Source organism: Phacochoerus africanus, chromosome 14 (assembly GCF_016906955.1).
Source record: "Phacochoerus africanus isolate WHEZ1 chromosome 14, ROS_Pafr_v1, whole genome shotgun sequence".
NCBI lineage: Eukaryota > Metazoa > Chordata > Mammalia > Artiodactyla > Suidae > Phacochoerus > Phacochoerus africanus.
The window spans coordinates 32,958,460-32,977,266 of NC_062557.1; the positions used below are offsets into that span (position 1 = coordinate 32,958,460).

General features: G+C 41.1%; 1 protein-coding gene across 1 annotated transcript in view; it reads left to right on the top strand.

Annotated features, from left to right (window-relative positions):
* The window catches only part of DGKE (diacylglycerol kinase epsilon), a 30,757-nt gene extending 13,374 nt beyond the window's left edge, over positions 1–17,383 (top strand). Inside the window, exons 4-12 of the mRNA XM_047757499.1 lie at positions 1,165–1,284; positions 3,619–3,762; positions 4,009–4,166; positions 5,062–5,113; positions 6,427–6,540; positions 7,867–7,938; positions 10,455–10,582; positions 11,366–11,477; positions 11,860–17,383. Coding sequence (XP_047613455.1) covers positions 1,165–1,284; positions 3,619–3,762; positions 4,009–4,166; positions 5,062–5,113; positions 6,427–6,540; positions 7,867–7,938; positions 10,455–10,582; positions 11,366–11,477; positions 11,860–12,039 — 1,080 coding nt within the window. The 3' untranslated portion in view covers positions 12,040–17,383. The remainder of the gene's footprint in view (positions 1–1,164; positions 1,285–3,618; positions 3,763–4,008; positions 4,167–5,061; positions 5,114–6,426; positions 6,541–7,866; positions 7,939–10,454; positions 10,583–11,365; positions 11,478–11,859) is intronic.
* Positions 17,384–18,807: the final 1,424 nt, after the last annotated feature.

An 18,807-nucleotide genomic window follows, 5' to 3' on the forward strand; every position in this document is an offset into this window, starting at 1 on the left:
CCCAACGCCAGGATTTTCTATCTAAATATCATCTTTGTCAGTATTCCTGCAAAAGAGGCATTTTAAAATTTAAAAACATTAATAGTATTGTGATATTTATTTTTTTAATGCCCAACCCTTGATGTATCTGAATGCAATCTGAGATCACAGGGATGAGAATCACCAAGTAAAACCATGGAACATCATTAATGTTTTCATTCACAAGAAGGGGAAAGGAAAGAAGTGCTTAAATTAGAGAAACATTCATTTCATTTTTCTTTGGCCTTCAAAGAAATCTGGATTCTTTCGTCTATTTCTGACTATTCCATTCCAAAAAAAAAAAAAACTTGAAAATAGAATATATCCAGAAAAGAGAAGTCAGTTGTAAGAGATCAAAGAAAATCAATGTCTGTTCTATGAAAGGTGAAATATATTGCCTAGGAGACAAGACTAATAAGAGAGCTAATGCTTTAGGTTTTTGAGCGCAGCAGTTATACAGAAGAACAATTGAAATTAGTCCTTGCTTCAGGAATCAAAAGTGAAACAATGAAAGTTATTAAAAGACAATTTTTTTTTTGGTCTTTTTGCCATTTCTAGGGGCGTTCCCGCAGCATATGGAGATTCCCAGGCCAGGGGTCTAATCGGAGCCACAGCCACCAGCCTATGCCAGAGCCACAGCAATGCGGGATCCGAGCCATGTCTGCAACCTACACCACAGCTCACAGCAACACTGGAGCCTTAACCCACTGAGCAAGGCCGGGGATCAAACCCGCCACCTTATGATTTCTAGTCGGATTCGTTAATACCGAGCCATGACGGGAACTCCTTAAAAGACAAATTTTAACTCAATTTAATTCAGAACTTTCTAAGGATTTGATTTCGCAGTGGAATAGGCTGCCTTGTTTGGTGAGTTTCTTCTTCCGTGTGCTCACATGAGAGAAGTATATGCTGGATGACTTCATCTAGAGCAACGTAGAAGAAAAGTATGTATTAAGCAGAAAGCAAATGAGTTCATCTCTAAGGACCCTGTCCATTCTTAGACTTCTTTGACTTTCATGTTGTATTGATTGGGATAGTTGTTTTTCTCTCAGCAAGTTTACAGCCCAGCCGTCACTGAGAAATGCAGAACTTGTTGCTTACTGTCTTTGCGATATTAAGCGCTTTTCCCTCACGTTCCTTTTTTAGCTAGCCTCTAAGCTTGGAAAGCAGTGGACTCCCTTAATAGTCCTGGCCAACTCTCGTAGTGGAACTAACATGGGAGAAGGACTGCTGGGAGAATTTAGGATCCTCCTAAATCCAGTCCAGGTAACGAAAGGGAAAACCTTCCTTTCTGTATTAATCTTTTCATTTTTAATGTTACATTTTCCTTGAATCATAGTGATTATTAATGCTTGAAACCAGTAATCACCTGATTAGGGAAGCAGAAGAAGAATTATGAACGTATCAAGCCATTCGAAGATGTAAAGAAAGAGGGGTTCTCATGGCGGGGATGGGAAATGATGCAACACTTTAGAAAACACTCAGGCAGTTTCTTACAAAGCAAATATAAATTTACCATACCACCTAGCATTTCTAGGAGTCCACCCAAAGGAAGCGAAACATATATCCCACAAAGACTTTTATGCAAATGTTCATAGCGGAATTATTCATAACAGCCCACTGTCCATCCGTCCGGATAAAACGAAAGGTGATGTACCCATACAAACAGAATATTCAGTGATGAAAAGGAAGGAACTACTGCTACATACCTGCATACCATAATTAATGAACTTCAAAAACACACTGAGTGAAAGAAGCCCAACGCAGAGGATCCATATTGTATGATTCCATTTATATAACCTGTTCGAAAAGAGTAAATCTATAGAAACAGAGTTGATCAGTGGCCTAACTCTAGGCTGGTAGTTGGGAGGCACATGGACACTGGAGGATCTTACTGGAGCAGCAAAAATGTTCTAAACTGATTGATAGTGGGAGTGAGCTTACAACTGAGTAAGCTTACTCAAAGTCATTTAGTTGTTCACTTAAAATGGGTGCATTTCATTGTATGTAGATGACACCTCAACTTTAAATGTCAGAATAAAAGACACACCATTAAGACTGAATTTACAGGAAAGTTCCCGTTGTGGCTCATCGGAAATGAATCTAACTAGCATCCATGAGGACGCAGGTTTGATCCCTGACCTCGCTTAGTGGGTTAAGGATCCAGCATTGCTGTGAGCTGTGGTGTAGGTCACAGACACAGCTTGATCTGGCATGTCTATGGCTGAAGTATAGGCCAGTGGCTACAGCTCTGATTCAACCCCTAGCTTGGGAACCTCCGAGTTACCTTGGTGCAGCCCTAAAAAGACAAAAAAAAAAGAAAGATTGAGCTTACATGCTAGCAGCTTCCACTTTGAAAAATTAAGCAACCCACTGTGCAACAATGATAAATGCAGTAACTTTTTTCTTTCTAATTTGTAAGTTGCCCTTCAACATTACACAACTTAAGGAAACTATAAAAATAATTTTAATAGGAAAGAGAAAATCACCTGCAGTATCTCTACACAATACAAACAAATCAGTTGTTTTTATTGCTGCATGTTTTTTCCATGAATTGTCTATGCATTTACGTATTAGCATTACTCTAACAGTAATCTAGATACGAGTTGGTATTCTGCTTTTTTTTTTTAACCTAAAATTGTGTTTTCCCATGTTGCGACATAGTCCTCATAATTATGATGTAATGACTAAGAAATCACCAAATGGAGTTCCGGTCGTGGCGCAGTGGTTAACGAATCCGACTAGGAACCATGAGGTTGCAGGTTCAGTCCCTGGCCTTGCTCAGTGAGTTAAGGATCCTGCATTGCCGTGAGCTGTGGTGTGGGTCGCAGATGCAGCTCGGATCCCACATTGCTGTGCTGTGGCTCTGGTGTAGGCCGGTGGCTACAGCTCGGATTAGACCCCTAGCCTGGGAACCTCCATATGCCGCAGGAGTCGCTCAAGAAAAGGCAAAAAAAAAAAAAATCACCAAATGGAATCAACAGTCTCCTGCTGTCGGAGCTTGAGTTTGTCTCTAAGGTTGTACAATTATAAATAATGCCACACTGAATATCTTTACACATGGAGTATTTTCATCTTTGGAAATATTTTCCTAGATCATTTGTAGAGTTATAGGTATCAAAGATCCTTTCATCCTTATGTCATTTTATGCATATTACAAAATTATTTTCCAGAAATTTATAGTACCTTACACTAGTAATGGATTTTTTTAATCCATCATAAAATATAATTAAAGGTGAACTTAGCACTGCCTGGTTTGATGTGAACAGGAAGGAGGCAGTATTGTGTAGTAGCTAGACTCTAGAATCGAATGTGTGTGTCACCACTTCATTATCTGGGGAAGCAAAGGCAAGTTATTTAACCTCCTGTGCCTTCATTTCCTGGTCACTAGAATGAGGATTTCTCGTGCTTTGTAGGGTTGGCGTTGGGATGAGTCACTGTGAATATAACGAGTCTGGCAGAGTGCCTGGCATATTGATAAAGATAAATGCATCATAGCGAGTATAGTTATTGAAGCATTTCTTTAAGAAGGAAATTTTCCTCATGGATGGATGACAGTGTTTAATAAAAATACATTTTTGCCTTTTGTTTCACTCCTAGGTTTTTGATGTAACTAAAACTCCCCCCATCAAAGCGCTACAGCTCTGTACTCTTCTTCCCTTTCACTCAGCTCGAGTACTTGTTTGTGGAGGAGATGGGACGGTGGGCTGGGTCCTGGATGCAGTTGATGAGATGAAGATTAAGGTATCCGTCTTGAAGACCTATTTGCCTTTCACAGAAGCCCTTCCAACACAGTTACACAGTATTCCTGGTTATATTTCTTATTAAGCAGAAGAATAGTGGGAAACATTGCCAATTTTGAATATCATGATAGAGCAGTTATTATAATATTTGTGTCTTTATTGCTTTGGGCTTTAAATTTTACTGAATATTATTACCCTAAAAATAGTCTGAAGAGAAAAAATCTGAAATATAGCTTCTGTATTATAGGGACAAGAGAAATACATTCCACAAGTTGCAGTCTTGCCTCTGGGAACAGGCAACGATCTATCCAATACCTTGGGTTGGGGTACAGGTTATGCAGGAGAAATCCCAGTGGCACAAGTCTTAAGAAATGTGATGGAAGCAGATGGAAGTAAACTAGACAGGTGAGTTGTACTTCCCCCCAAAAGTGGATTTCTTGAGCTTTGGGAATATTGTTTGGATTATAAATGAAGACTTGTGTAGTCATAAAGTTAAATGTAATTTAAATGTAAAGACTGTGTTAGGAGTTCCCATCATGGCTCAGCAGAAGCAAATCTGACCAGCATCCTTGAGGATGCAGGTTCGCTCCCGGGCTTCACTCAGTGGGTTAAGGATCCTGCGTTGCCATGAGCTGCGGTGTAGGTCACAGACGTGGCTTGGATCTGGTGTTGCTGTGGCTGTGGTGTAGGCCGGCAGCTACAGCTCCGATTCACCCGTAGCCTGGGACCTTCCATATGCTGCGGGTGTGTTCCTAAAAAGACCAAAAAAAAAAAAAAGAGCAAAAATTAAAAGACTGTTAGTTGTACTTATGCATGGGTGCTGGTGTTTTATCTTGTTGCTATATAAGGACTGAGGTAATAAATTTACATACTCATATACACATTTCTTTAAATTTGCTTATTTCTCCAAATGTCTTTTTTTTTCTCTTGGTCTTTTCTAGGGCTGCACCTCCGGCATATGAAGGTTCCCAGGCTAGGGGTCGAATCGGAGCTGTAGCCGCCGGCCTACACCACAGCCACAGCAACACGGGATCTGACACACATCTGCAACCTACACCACAGCTCACAGCAACGCCGGATCCTTAACCCACTGAGCAAGGGCAGGGACCGAACCCGCAACCTCATGGTTCCTAGTCAGATTCGTTAACCACTGAGCCACAACGGGAACTCCTCCAAATGCTATTTTAATAGAAGAACCTCATCTACCAGGCCTCCAGAGTTGACTTGTAATGATTATAGTTAATTGGCAGTTAATTTGGTAATAATTACTGTGGTTTTTTTTTTAACTTCTGTTTTTTAGATGGAAAGTTCAAGTAACAAATAAAGGATACTACAACTTAAGGAAACCCAAGGTATGTATTTAGGGCCGCAGTTGTGAGTGGTTTCAGCAGACACGATGGAGCACTTCCATTGTACAAGGTGCAGTTCTGTGGTGGGACAGCGACAAGATGATTATCTCCAGGGGCTGGTTATCCGCAGGTGTTCCTCCTTCCAACCTGGTATCAGACTGGAAAGACTTCAGGGGAAGTGACTGAGTTGGTCCTTAAAGAGTAAATACAATCTAGATCACAGACAAGGGAATGGAAGACTTTCCAGGGAGAGAAGATAAAGGCTAGATAGAGACTAGAGGATGTGCACCATGGTTAGTAAATAGCAAATAGGCGTTCCCGTCGTGGCTCAGTGGAAACGAATCTCACTAGCGTCTATGACGATGCAGGATCATCCCTGGCCTTGCTCAGTGGGTTAAAGGATCCAGCGTTGCCATGAGCTGTGGCGCAGTTTGCAGACACAGCTAGGATCTGCAGACACAGCTAGGATCCGGCATGGCTGTGGCTGTGGCGTAGGCCGGCGGCTAGAGCTCCGATTTGACCCCTAGCCTGGGAACCTCCATATGCCACAGGCGCAGCCCTAGAAAGACAAAGAAATAATAATAATAGCAAATGATACAGAGCTGGTGGATATGTATTTTTAAAAGGATGCTCTGGAGGTAGTATGAAGAAAAACTTTGAAGCCAGCACTACAGGACAATTCAAAGACATTTTTGAGGAAGAATTGATTGAGACTAGGCAGCTGATTGGGATTAGGGGAAGCAAGAAAACACATGTTACTCCCAGATTTCTAGTTTTTATGATGGGAAGTATGGAGATGACATTAACCAAGAAAAGAAAAATAGTTTCAAGAAGAAAATGAGTTAGATTTTGGATATGTCAACCTTGAATCTGTGGACAACTGAATAAAAAGTCAGAAATTTAAGCTTATTGCTCAGGAAGAAGACCGAGTGGAGCTAGATTGAGGAATCCAAGCTGGAATGAGAAGTTAGATGAACTAAGAGGGGACCAATAGCCTGAAGAGTCTGAGAACCCAAGAGTTGTGATGGAAGGAAAAAAATCACATGTAGTGGGAACACGGGAGTAGGAAGCCTGGGTGCAAAGTAGAGCCATTTAGATGTAGCATATTAACCAGGAACGGAAAGTGAAATTTCTATCTGTAGGATCATTCTTTGAACTAAAAGTTTATTTCTGGAAACTTCACTGGACAGCATAAAGCAGCTCTATGAAAAGTAAATGCAGAAAGTATTGTCATAAACACTAAGGTTTACATATTTAATATATGGCACAGGCTGGGCTAGAAGCATAATCTTGTTTATTCTGACCCTTTTCCACAGGAATTCACAATGAACAACTATTTTTCTGTTGGACCGGATGCTCTCATGGCCCTCAATTTTCACGCTCATCGTGAGAAGGCACCATCTCTGTTTTCTAGCAGAATTCTTAATAAGGTGTGTTGGATAAAATAACATTTCCTGCTTATCACTAAAGGTACAGTAAAAATCAAAAGTTCAATTACATCTAGCATTCTTTCCAGTAGATTGAGATAGAACTAACTTAGAAAAACATTTACCTGCTCTGTTTTGTGTAAAACTATCAAATTAGATCCTTTAGTGTATTTTTTAAAGTACTTTATAAACTGTGATAAAAATTCTTTAATTCAAAGTTGGAATGTTTTACAGCATATTCTGCTTAGAATGAAACTAAAAGGAATATATGATAGCTTATCTTACTCAAATGGCAACTAGAATTGGAAAGAAAATTTAGGCAGGATAAATTTTTGGTGAAATTATTAATGGAAAAATAGGTTCCATTGACTTGAGAAAACTCAAAAAGGCAGATGAGGTTAAGAAAAGAAGCAGTGTGTTTACCACAGTTTTAACTGAGACCATTGCTCTGGTTTCTAGTATAATTAATTCCTTCGGTGGAAATTTTGCCTTGGAATTTTTTTAATGACTTCCTGTGATTGAGCAACAGGATGTGAAAAATAGATGCAAAACAATTTTGTTCCTGCGTCTGTTTTACAAATATCTCAAATTTACAAATAGCTCCCATTTGTTAATAGAATTACTAAGGCAACAAGTATTGCTGTTTATTGTTGGTAATTAACATCTTAGTGCTTCCATCAACCTTTCCATATTCAAAAGTGACTATAAAATGTTTGCCAGGAGTTCCCATTGTGGCTCAGCAGAACAAACCTGACTAGTATCCATGAGGATGTAGGTTCGGTCCCTGACCTCGCTCAGTGGGTTAAGGATCCATCCTTGCCGTGGGCTGTGAGCAGATGCAGCTCTGATCCGACTCGCTGTGGCTGTGGTGTAGGCCAGCAGCTGTAGCTCCAATTCGACCCCTAGCCTGGGAACTTCCATATGCCGCACACGCGGCTCTAAAAGGCAAAAAGTAAATAAATAAATTAATTAATTAATTAATTAAAATGTTTGCTAGATTTATCTGTATTTCTTTCATTAAGTAATCTGAACTACTAGAAAAGGTGGAATTTTCTAATTTTAATATGATAATTCTTTATAAAATGTAGCTTTGGGGATAAATTGGAGGACGATACCACTTAAGTACAACCACCACATCCTACATTCCCCTGAAAAAAAATGGGGTAATTAAACTCAGAAGTAATGGTGCCCCTTCTCCCGTCAGTACCTCATCCACTCTGGAAATACAACTCAACGGTCACGTCGGGAAGCTTCGGTTCAGTGTCTTTCTCTTGCTTATGGGTCTTGTTAAATTGCCTTTATATCATATTTTCTGTCCATTTCTCATAGGCTGTTTACTTATTTTATGGAACCAAAGATTGTTTAGTGCAAGAATGTAAAGATTTGAATAAAAAAGTTGAGGTAAGCTTTTAAAGTTTTAGGTGGTCTCCGCTATGAACTTTTTTTTAACAAAAATGATGAATTTTCTATCAACATATTTTACTAACACATATGGAGTATTTGTTGTGTGCCAAGCACTTTGCTAAGTGTTTAATACACATTTTCCCGCTAAATTCTCACCACAACCTGTAAAGCTGCAACTTTTATAATCCTATCATGCATAAAATTGTTTTGAGGAGTTCCCGTTATGGCTTAGCAGGTTATGAGCCCAACTAGTATCCATGAGGGTGGGTTCGATCCCTGGCCCCACTCAGTGGATTAAGGATCCCTCATTGCTGTACCTGTGGCATAGGCTGGCAGCTGCAGCTCCAGTTCAGCCCCTAGACTGGGAACATCCATATGCCATGGGCGCAGCCCTAGAAACTAAAAAAAGAAAGAAAGAAAAACAAACTTTGAAATTAAATAACTTGCCCAGATTCACAACGTCACAAAGTACACAAGTAACCAGGATTTGAACCCGGGTTTATGTTATTCCAGGGTCTGTTTAACTCTTAGGCTGAACCATGTCCATTCATACACGATGAGCAGTGAGACATCATCTAACACAGCGCCACATTCATCAGAGGAAGTTTAAGCCCGAAGTGGAATTCCTCTTATGGCTGTGATGTATCACTCTGACGTCTTAAGGCAGAATCCAAATGTCTGAGTAGTAAAGATAGGATATTCATGGCTGCTTATTGCTACAACGTTTCTGATGTAATATGGCAACGTTTTGTATGCATTCATTGCTTGCTTCTAAAAAGAGTCTGTAATGGTTGATAGCAAACACAAAGACACTAATACGGAGAAACCTAGAACCAGCAAAATGAAAAAAGGAAGAGCCAAACAATAAACAACTTGGGAAAAGAGTAAAAAATGAGCAGAAAGAGGGGGAGCCTGACTGTACCCACACGAAGGAGAGCTGCTCTCCAGGCAGACGCTGGGCTCACACACAGCCTCTGCTGCCACGGCACAAACAAATGGCAAGAATTTCCATTAAAAAAGTAGTCTTCTGCTTTATCATATTTCCTTTTTCCTATGCTTTGATATCATGGGTAGAGTGAAGCTTTCAAGGAAGCACCCTTTTTATTTATTTATTTATTTTTTGATCTAATAGATTATTTATAGAAAAATTACTTGTGAAACTACCTTCAAAATGCCACAGTGCTCTAAGTACTGGGGATACAGTGGCAAACCCCTCGCTCTCACTAAGTTTATAACCTAGAGAGAAGAAAGACATTTAAACCACGTTGCAGTGTGGCATGAGAATTGATACATTAAGGAAAATATTCAGTCTTAGAGGAATAAATAAGAGCAGTACATGACCCAGTGGCCAGAGAAGCTGTCTAGGGAAAGTGACTTGATGAGGAAGTCTTTCTGGAAGAAGTGATAAACCGGAATCTGAAAATTAAATAAAACTCGGCTAAGTGAAGAAAGAGGTGGAAATTATTCTAGGCAAAGAAGAGCATGTGCAAAGGCCCAGAGGCAAGAGAGGACATAGCTTATTTGAGTGTGTTTAAGCTGGTGCAGAGCCCACAGGAGAGAAGGTGACAGAAGCTGAGGCTGGAGAGATGGACAGAGGCCAAATCACAAAAGGAGCTCCTGTGTTAAGGAACTTGGATTTCGCCATGACCACTGAGTCAAGCAATTGAAGGTTATAATAAGGGGATAGGTGTCTCTCTAACTGATCTGTGAGGGATACATAAGAGGAGAGGAAAGCTTGAGAAATTGATGGGATGCTGGGCTAGGGTGCTGTCAGGATAATGGAGAGGGATGGGCTTAGAAGTGGAGTCAGGTGTTTTTAGTGGTTAACTGGATATGGAGGGTATAGGCACAGAAGTCAAAGATAATTCCCAGGTTTCTGGTTAGGCCACAGGGGGTTGGAGAGTGCTGTTCCTACCGGGAAAGTAGATTGCAGAGAATGCTCAACTCGGTTCTGTGCATGGGAGCTGTAGGTGCCACAGGCAGTTGGGAGTGTTCGGATCTAGCCCAATTCACTCTCCTGGACCAGCACAACAGAGCTGTCGGCACAGAGATGGCAATTAACACGATAGATGTGGCTCAGCTTTCAATCCAGAGTGTATTGTTTGAGAAGAGAAAGGAGCCTGGACGTGGTTATGCAGGATGGGGAGTTCTCAGTAGGGACTGAGAAGGAACATCATGAGAAGTCGGGTTCCAGAAAGCAAAAGAAGAGACTATTTCAGGAAAAGAGGGGGGTCAGCCTTGTCAGTTGACGCTAAAACCGAAAGTAAGATAAGGCCTGAAAAAAATAATAGGGCTTGGCAGAAAGGATGTCTTTGATGACCTTGGTTAAAACAATTCATTTGTTGCAATTCTTGTACTGTAATAAACATTGAATAGGTGGGAAAGGCCAGATTACCTGGAGGGAGGGGTAGGAAGTAGTCTTCTTGTATGTATGAAAACGGATGGGGATTCTAAGCGGATGTGACTGCAAATAGCGTGCCCTGTAGTAACTCACTGCGTGTGTTTCTCTGAAGCTAGAGCTGGACGGTGAGCGAGTAGAGCTGCCGAACCTGGAAGGTATTATTGTCCTGAACATCGGCTACTGGGGCGGTGGCTGCAGACTGTGGGAAGGGATGGGCGACGAGACCTACCCTCTAGCCAGGCATGTCCATTTGCAATCTGTTCTTTCATGTCACTATTTATTTATTATTTATTTATTTATTTATTTATTTTCTTTTTGTCTCTTTTAGGGCCTCACCCAAGGCACATGGAGGTTCCCAGGCTAGGGGTGGAATGGGAGCTGTAGCTGCTGGCCTACGCCACAGCCACAGCAACGTGGGATCTGAGCCACGTCTGCCACCTACACCACAGCTCATGGCAACGCGGGATCCTTTAACCCACTGAGCAAGGCCAGGGACTGAACCCGAGTCCTCATGGATGCTAGTTGGGTTTATTAACCACTGAGCCACGATGGGAACTCCATCACTTTTCTTTTTAAAGCAGTCTGTTGTTCTTTATAAACATGTAACATTTTTCCCCTCACATTTTCTTTTTTGTCTGTCTTGTTAATATCAATATTTAGTAAGCTGATGGTCCACTTGTGTTAAAAAGTAATTGTCCTGGAGTTCCCGTCATGGCGCAGCAGAAACACATCCAACTAGGAACCATGAGGTTGCCGGTTCAATCCCTGGCCTTGCTCAGTGGGTTAAGGATCCGGCATTGCCGTGAACTGTGGTGTAGGTCACAGACGCAGCTCGGATCTGGCGTTGCTATGGCTTTGGCATAGGCCTGCAGCTGTGGCTCTGATTAGACCCCTAGCCTGGAACCTCCATATGCCATGGGTGCGGCCCTAAAAAAAAAAAAAAAAAGGTAATTGTCCTAATGTGACTGATTTTATTTTATTTTATTGCATCACATCATCCATATCTCCTTGGTCCAATTTTAGGCATGATGATGGTTTACTGGAAGTTGTTGGAGTGTATGGGTCTTTCCACTGTGCTCAGATTCAAGTGAAACTGGCGAATCCTTTTCGAATAGGACAAGCACATACAGTTCGGGTAGGTGCAATACTGCTGCAGTGGACTCACTTGTCCATTTAGAAGCCATTGATCTGTAGACGTAAATACACATGCTATAGCTTGTCTTAAACAGGGGTTTACAACCCAGGCTGTTGATCACCCTCCAGCAGGGCTGAGTGGGATGCGGAAGAAACAGGAAATACAGCCCTCCATCCAGTTGAAGAAATTAAGCTCTTAGTGAAAAAGAATCCCTTTAACAATCAAGGAATAAAGATACATTCAGATTAATTTTCTAAGAATGAAATGCTAAAAAAATATCCCTGAGAAGGGTTAAGGGATGCAGGATGTTATTAAGGAAGATTTTTTTCCTGAACTTTTTGGGGGACTGACTGCTTTCTGATTATTTGTTCCCTGATTCTAGCTGATCTTGAAATGCTCGATGATGCCAATGCAGGTAGACGGGGAGCCTTGGGCCCAAGGGCCCTGCACTGTCACCATAACCCATAAGACTCACGCGCTGATGTTGTATTTCTCTGGAGAGCAAACGGATGATGACGCCTCTAGTACTTCAGATCCCGAGGACGCCAAGGAAGCCGAGTAGTTGGAGGAGGAAACGAGACCTTAGCATGAGGTCCTCGCAAATGAGCAGATAACACATTCCTCCGAAATAGAACTTCCCTGTCGACGAGTTCAGTCTTCATTTCCTCCGTAGTACAAAGGGTATGCATTTGTGTACATCGCATTCCAAAAACAGCCAGACTCTGCTTGTTTACAAATGCCTTGGTCTTTTTTTCAGCAAACGCTGTGATCTTAGAGCATTAACTTTTAAACGTCACGGGATGTTCCATGAAGAGAGTGGGCACGCTCAAGTGTGCACTCTCGTTCCTTAGTCTTGAACCTTACAGTTGATGGACGTGTACCTCCAGCAAGACGAGGGTGGGAAAATCATCTCCATTCTAATTCACGATGTGGCCGCATGGTAACATTTGAATAATTACTGGCTTTTTTGAAAGGAGATGTCCGCTGTCAGACCAGCTGGTTCTTGCTGGGCATCCTCCTGCAGCACGCCTCTTACGGTTTCCTCCGGCCCAGCCCCTAGTGGATCCATAACACCGATTTCTGAGAAGCCCTAAGAGGGGAAATGTAAAAGAAAGACAACACTGAAATTTGTTAATTTTAAGTTTTATTTTCGGAGCATTTTCAGACCCCCAGATATTGTTCGATTAGCTCTGTTAATGCATGGAGGTGAAACTCAGCATATTCTGTAGATCTCCATAGAGGACCGCATAGGGTGAATTGTAAAAATTAACATTTAGAGCACTTTGGGTTGAAAGTTACAGGTTTTGAGCTGGACAGTTTACCGGCTTCGTTTTGGATTAAGAGGGCAGAGTCAACAATTCAAAAAAAAAAAATGTACTCAAAATTTTTCTAGTCACGTTAATTGCCTAAAAAAGTTCAGCATTGGTAAGTTTTTAAAATGTAGTGGTCTTGTAGTATTTTGAACTATACTAGTTTTTTATATCCAAAGTACTTAACAGAATTTCCCCTCGGGGGAGTGGACAGGATCCTCTGCTGAAACGTTTCTATCATATTTATTTTAAAATGAGAGCTATATTTTTTTTACTTATTTATTTTCTGCATTGTGGTGTACGTGTGTTTAGTGTTTATAATATATTGCTTTATTTAATGTCTTGCTCACTGAAATTCTGCTACTCGCAACCAGATAGAAGTGTAGCCTGTTGACTAAGTAACTATTAAAACCCGTAATTTAACTCTCCTGACAGGTGTGTTACCTAGATAGTCTCAGAAGTCCTCCTCAATATTTTTAAAAACAGGGAAATGAAAGCACTGGGCAACTGCTCTTGGACAGCTGAAAGCTGGCGTTGTTTCATTTGAGAGCCGGTCTGGTGGTTGGCAGGTTAGCAACCAGAGGGTGCTCCTCTGTTGCTCCCCGAACCTATTCCCACGGCACCCACTCCCCACTACGCAGTTAGACCACCCCAGGGGGCCTCCAGCCTGGTGTTTCTAGGACAGGTGACCCATTTGTGGGCTGGATGGTCTTGTGTGGCATTAATCTCTGAAAGATTAGAATGTATCCCCCGAAGACTCCATTAGCTTCCTTTAAGGAGCCGTTACGAATCTGTCATCTGTTATGATTTGCCAGAAATTTAGATTTCAGTCACTTCAACCCCAGGCCATGTATTGAAGGAACAACTAGGTAGTATATGCAGTAGTCAATCCGTTATACAGAATGCTTTTCCTTTGCTTAAATTAACCTCTTACAGATCTCAGGGGAAGCAGCTAAATTCTAGTCGTGAAAGATTTTGTGAGCAAAGCCATTTTTACCTTATTCGTGCACCTTTCACAGTAGGTTACCTGCTGCAGGTGGTGGGAAGGTGTGTAGATATCTTTCATGGGCTGATCATGTTTTGCATATAATGAGTTTCATTTTTTAATTCATGGTCAGAATTGTCAGAGATGTCACATTTTACAAGTACGGTTAAATTCACTTTTCTTCGAGCTATATTTTATGTGTAATTCATAGTGCTAATTATAGAATCACGGTAAATAGTTTGGAGTATCAGAATTAAAATAATCAAAATAACTCTTATAATTTTTTAATTGGTAAACCTAGACACTAACCATAATGTTCCATTGGATTTAGAACAGGCTTTTATGTATACCGTCCTCAGTAATTTTTTTAAAAATTGGTTTTTCAATTGTCATAATCCAATGAAAGTTTTTCCCCTACCTGACATTTCATGAAATTTTTCTGTTACCGTATTCACTCATTCTGACTTAATTTTTATTTGGGAAAGTTCTTTCAGAATACCATATCATAAATCGTGCTGTCTTATTTTAGAAAAACTCACTTAACTTTTTTGGCACATTTACCCAGCATTTCAAATAAATGTGCCTTGTTTCATAAGTACAATTTACAGGGCTTGTGTTTGCAAGTTATATATTAGGGTAGCAATTGTTGACCTTACCAGGGATTCCACACTTTACAAAAAAAATTATTTTTGTCACAGGATTTTTCTCTTGCATTTCAAACTGTCTTGATTTTTTTAAAATAACAGCTTCTACATTCTCAGGAAGAAAGAGGTAAAGCATGGTTCCGTGTCTATTTTCAGATTTCTCTCGTCTTTTATGTCCTATACATTCCTAACTCCTCGCAAACTTAATAGCTTAAATACCGAATACCTGGCAGCTCTTATGGATCCCATAAGTAGATGGCGATAATTTTCAGTGCTTTATTATGTTTCATAGAAATCAGACCGACTTGTGTTTCTGAATACAAGTTGTCTAATGGTAAGATTATATGATCTTAAATGTGTTTTAGGTTTTCTGCAACAAGTAGCTGTGAATCCTTAATGTAGCTAATGTTTATAAAAATTTTATAGTCAGAATTATTTATTTTTATTTTTTAGGGTGTGTCAAAAACATGTAGTATTTGCTTTTTGGAATATGTTTGCCTACTTAGAGTTGGAAAATTTACTGTGATTCAGAAATTGTAAACAATCCTTTTTACGCTGTAAAAATGAATACTTACCAGCATGTCAAAAGAAAAATAGTGTGCATTTGTAATATGAAGCAAAATTATATTTAATGTATATTACAGAATTTTAAATTTGCACTAACTAGAAAACTTTAAAGGTGATATTAATTTACAGGTTCACGTGGATCCGAATACATAATTTGTATTTGTTCAGCCAGAAAGGTCAATGGATGATAGTGTTGTGTGATTTTTTTCCCTCAAAATGATATTATTGAAACAAGAACCAGCACTTTATATTCAGGCTTTTTTTTTTTATTCTACCTGATTTGGGACAATGGAATGTAGGGAGATTTATGAAAAAAAGGTCTAGAATTTTGAAGAGAAAAAAGAGTGTTGCCACTCTATCCCAATCCGAATGAAAGTGTATTCTCAGCAACAAGGCAGAGGAGGTTGTTTTGGTTTTGCTTTTTAAAAGTAAGCCCCGGCCTGTCTCCGATTTTCCCATCAAGGCCTGCCTATCTCCCATTTCTCAGAGTGTGATCTGCAGGCTGCAGCATCAGAACCACCTCGGGAGCTGGGTTGACAGTGTGGATGCCTAAACCCAACAGCCAGCCCTCGACTTCATGAATCGGGGTCTCTGGAGATGGGATGTAGGCATCTCTGGTTTCATTAGCAGGTACCTCAGGTGCTTCTGATGTACACTGAAATTTTAAAGTTTACCGTTCTGTACCTCACGTAGGGCTTCTGTGCCCTCACACCCAGGGCTTTTGCCATGTAGATACCATGCAGGAAATTTGAGTTTAATTGGATATTCTTAAATCTGTTTTTCTTTACTCCACTAATTGCCCTCTTCCCCCCAGTCTGTCTTGGAAAGGAACTCTGTGAAAAATGTGTTGTTGTCCTGTCCAAATTGATGAACTCTATTACATAAATATTGGTAGCCTCAGATTTTTATGCTTCATGGAGGCTTGGAGGACAGGCAGTGCTTCAGGGGCCAGTGGTGTGGACCCCGGTGGGGGCTCCTGCCCTCTCCCCAGGCTAGGGTGTGTGCAGCTTCAGATCAGATTTCAGTAAATAATACACTTCCTTAAAAAAAAAGAAAATCCACTATTTTTTAGTAAGGGTTCAGAAGCCACTATAATGACTCTGTCACCGGGGTTAATTTTCTACTGATTTTTACATATTCAGAAACCTCATGTTTTTTTGTAAAAAGAATATTTCAGATGTCTCAGTTGCTGCTTAGAATATGTCCACTTGGCTGTTGCACAAGTTTTGAGGCATTCTGCTGAATGTTAAAGCACTGACAGCTTCTGTTCCTTGTGTTTCTAATTTTAGTGAAGTATGGAAATGGTTTGTGTAGTTAATTGATTTTGGTTATTATGTAAATTACACACACATTTACCCCCATGGCCCTGACTGTGCGGTCAGTGCATGAGGCTGCCCTGTCTCAAAACAGTGCATTCTTAGGTTCTGGAGAAAAGAATCAAAAAAATGTTGCCCTCTAATACAGAAGTCGCAAAACTTAACTAAAATGGTGAACTTAGTCATCTACAGAAATTTCTGCAGAAAATGTCATCTATAAGCTTTAAGTTTGGAGTTCTCTTGTGGCACAGTGGGTTAAGGATCCGGCATTGTCACTGTAGTGGCTTGGGTTGCTGCTGTGATGTGGGTTCCGTCCCTGGCCCAGAAACTTCCTCGTGCCACAGGCGTGGCCAAAAACAATACATAAATAGAAGGTCTAAGTTTAAGTGGACTGCTGATATGAGACATAGGACACTTCCTTGGTCTCTGCAAAGATGCCCAGGCTACTTCCCCACTAAAGGAGAGTGTCACAGCCGAAGGCACCTGACAAGGTGGCTGTAATCTAGGCAGTCACCACCGTGTGGTACTTTTTCATGACACAGAATATTGAAAAGAGAGCTGGAAAGTTCGGTTGCTCTCCTTGTTCCTCTAAAATTGTCCAAGCAAAGGGGGCATCCTGATTGGATGAGGAGATAGAGCTCTCTGAGCAAATTTTGGGGTAAGGAAGGGCACCTTGTATAGTTGGGTGATCACGGCTCATAAGAAGATTTGTTCTCATCACTCACTTGGGCTCAGCCAACTGTCTTTCTCTCAGATGTGATGGGCTTGAATGAGCCCTACAGATAAATCAGTACTCTGATTTTAATTCTGTCTTATGCACGTTTCGAGCAGCCAGATCCGTGGCCCTGATCACTTGCAGGTGCACTGACCAAAGGGGCTCTGGGAACCCACAGGGTCAAGAATACACGTGATGGCTCCACTCAAGCAGCCAGCTGGCCACGTGCACCTTCTCCCTGCTTGGCCACAGTACTATGTCCCTATCACTAATTACCTTGTGTTAATTGCTTTTGCTGTATTGGGTCTGTATTGCTGTGTTCAGTGCTACAGACAGAGAAATGTGAATTAAAGCATTTGACATGTTGAAGATGTTTGCTTGTTTTTTAAATAAAATTTAAAGTGCAGCACTTGAAAAGTACAGTCCTGGGTTATGCTTTGACACACTAAGAAAACCGCTCTGAGTTAGTTTCATAGAAGACAGTCCTCGGTCTCCAGCAGGACAAACATCACTCCCGTCTGTGGCAAGTTCTGGGTCAATACATGGGGAAGGCAAGGAGAATATACATATAGACCAGTTCGTGACAGAGGAGACAGAGGAGTAAAGCAAACCAATTAAATGAGGTGACTCCATCTCCTTTTCAGTTGGTGCAGTGGAACGAGTAGAAAATTTATTTGAAATATCTAGGTTGAAAACCTAGTCTCTGCCACTGTTTAACATTAGGCACGTTTCTTGTTCTGCCTGAGCCCCAGAGACGTTCTTTATACAAGTGGGAAGTGTGCCAGCATAGAGGTTGCACACGCAGATGCTTCGAGGAAGGAGTCCGATGGGGAAGGTGGGAATGATGGGGGCGGAGCAAACTGGAGCACTTGACCACAGGGGAGCGGGCCTGGTAAGCCCAAAACTCATCTTTCGAGAGAAGACAGCAACGCAGACTTTTCTATTAAGCCTCATTTCAGAATATGGGTTGGCAGCTAATTACCTGCATGTAGTCTCGCACCAGCTTGTATGATGATGAGGGTGGGAGGGAAAGGTGCAGTCCTCCCACATTTAGCAGAAATTTCCTCCCATTTGAATGTTTATAAAGCTTTATGGTATGACAACTGTGATCTGGATTTCACAAGACATCAGGTGGCAAATAACATATTTTTTTATTCATTCCACTAGGTATTAGAAGAAGGAGATTCTGTGGTCCACCTTCACTATGTCCTCTTTGCTCAGAATTCCGTTTTCACAAATGTTTTGAAACAATTTAAAATTCATTGCTCATTTGCCTGCCTTTTTTTTTTTTTCCCAAACATAATGCCAAGCATAATGCACCTTTTCTTGGTCAATCATTTTATTTATTTGTTTGTTTGCTTGTCTTTTTAGTGCAGCACCTGCGACGTATGGAGGGTCCCAGGCAAAGGGTCAAATTGGAGCTATAGCCACTGGCCTACGCCACGGCCACAGCAACGCAGGGTCTGAGCCAAGTCTGTGACCTACACCACAGCTCACAGCAACTCTGGATCCTTAACCCATTGATCGAGGCCAAGGATCGAACCTGCATCCTCATGGACGCTAGTCAGATTCCTTTCCGCTGAGCCACGACGGGAACTCCCTCTTGGTCAGTCATTTTAAACCTGAGTTTCCACGTTTGGCAGTAGTACTTAGAGAAGTTCACAAAGGAAGGCTCTGACAGTTCCACGTTTTGACTTCTTAAGCAGCTTTAACACACATTTATTGGGCGCTTGAGTATTGTGCTAGATGCTTTTATTTACTTTTATCTCATCATCTACAACTTTGTGAGGCAG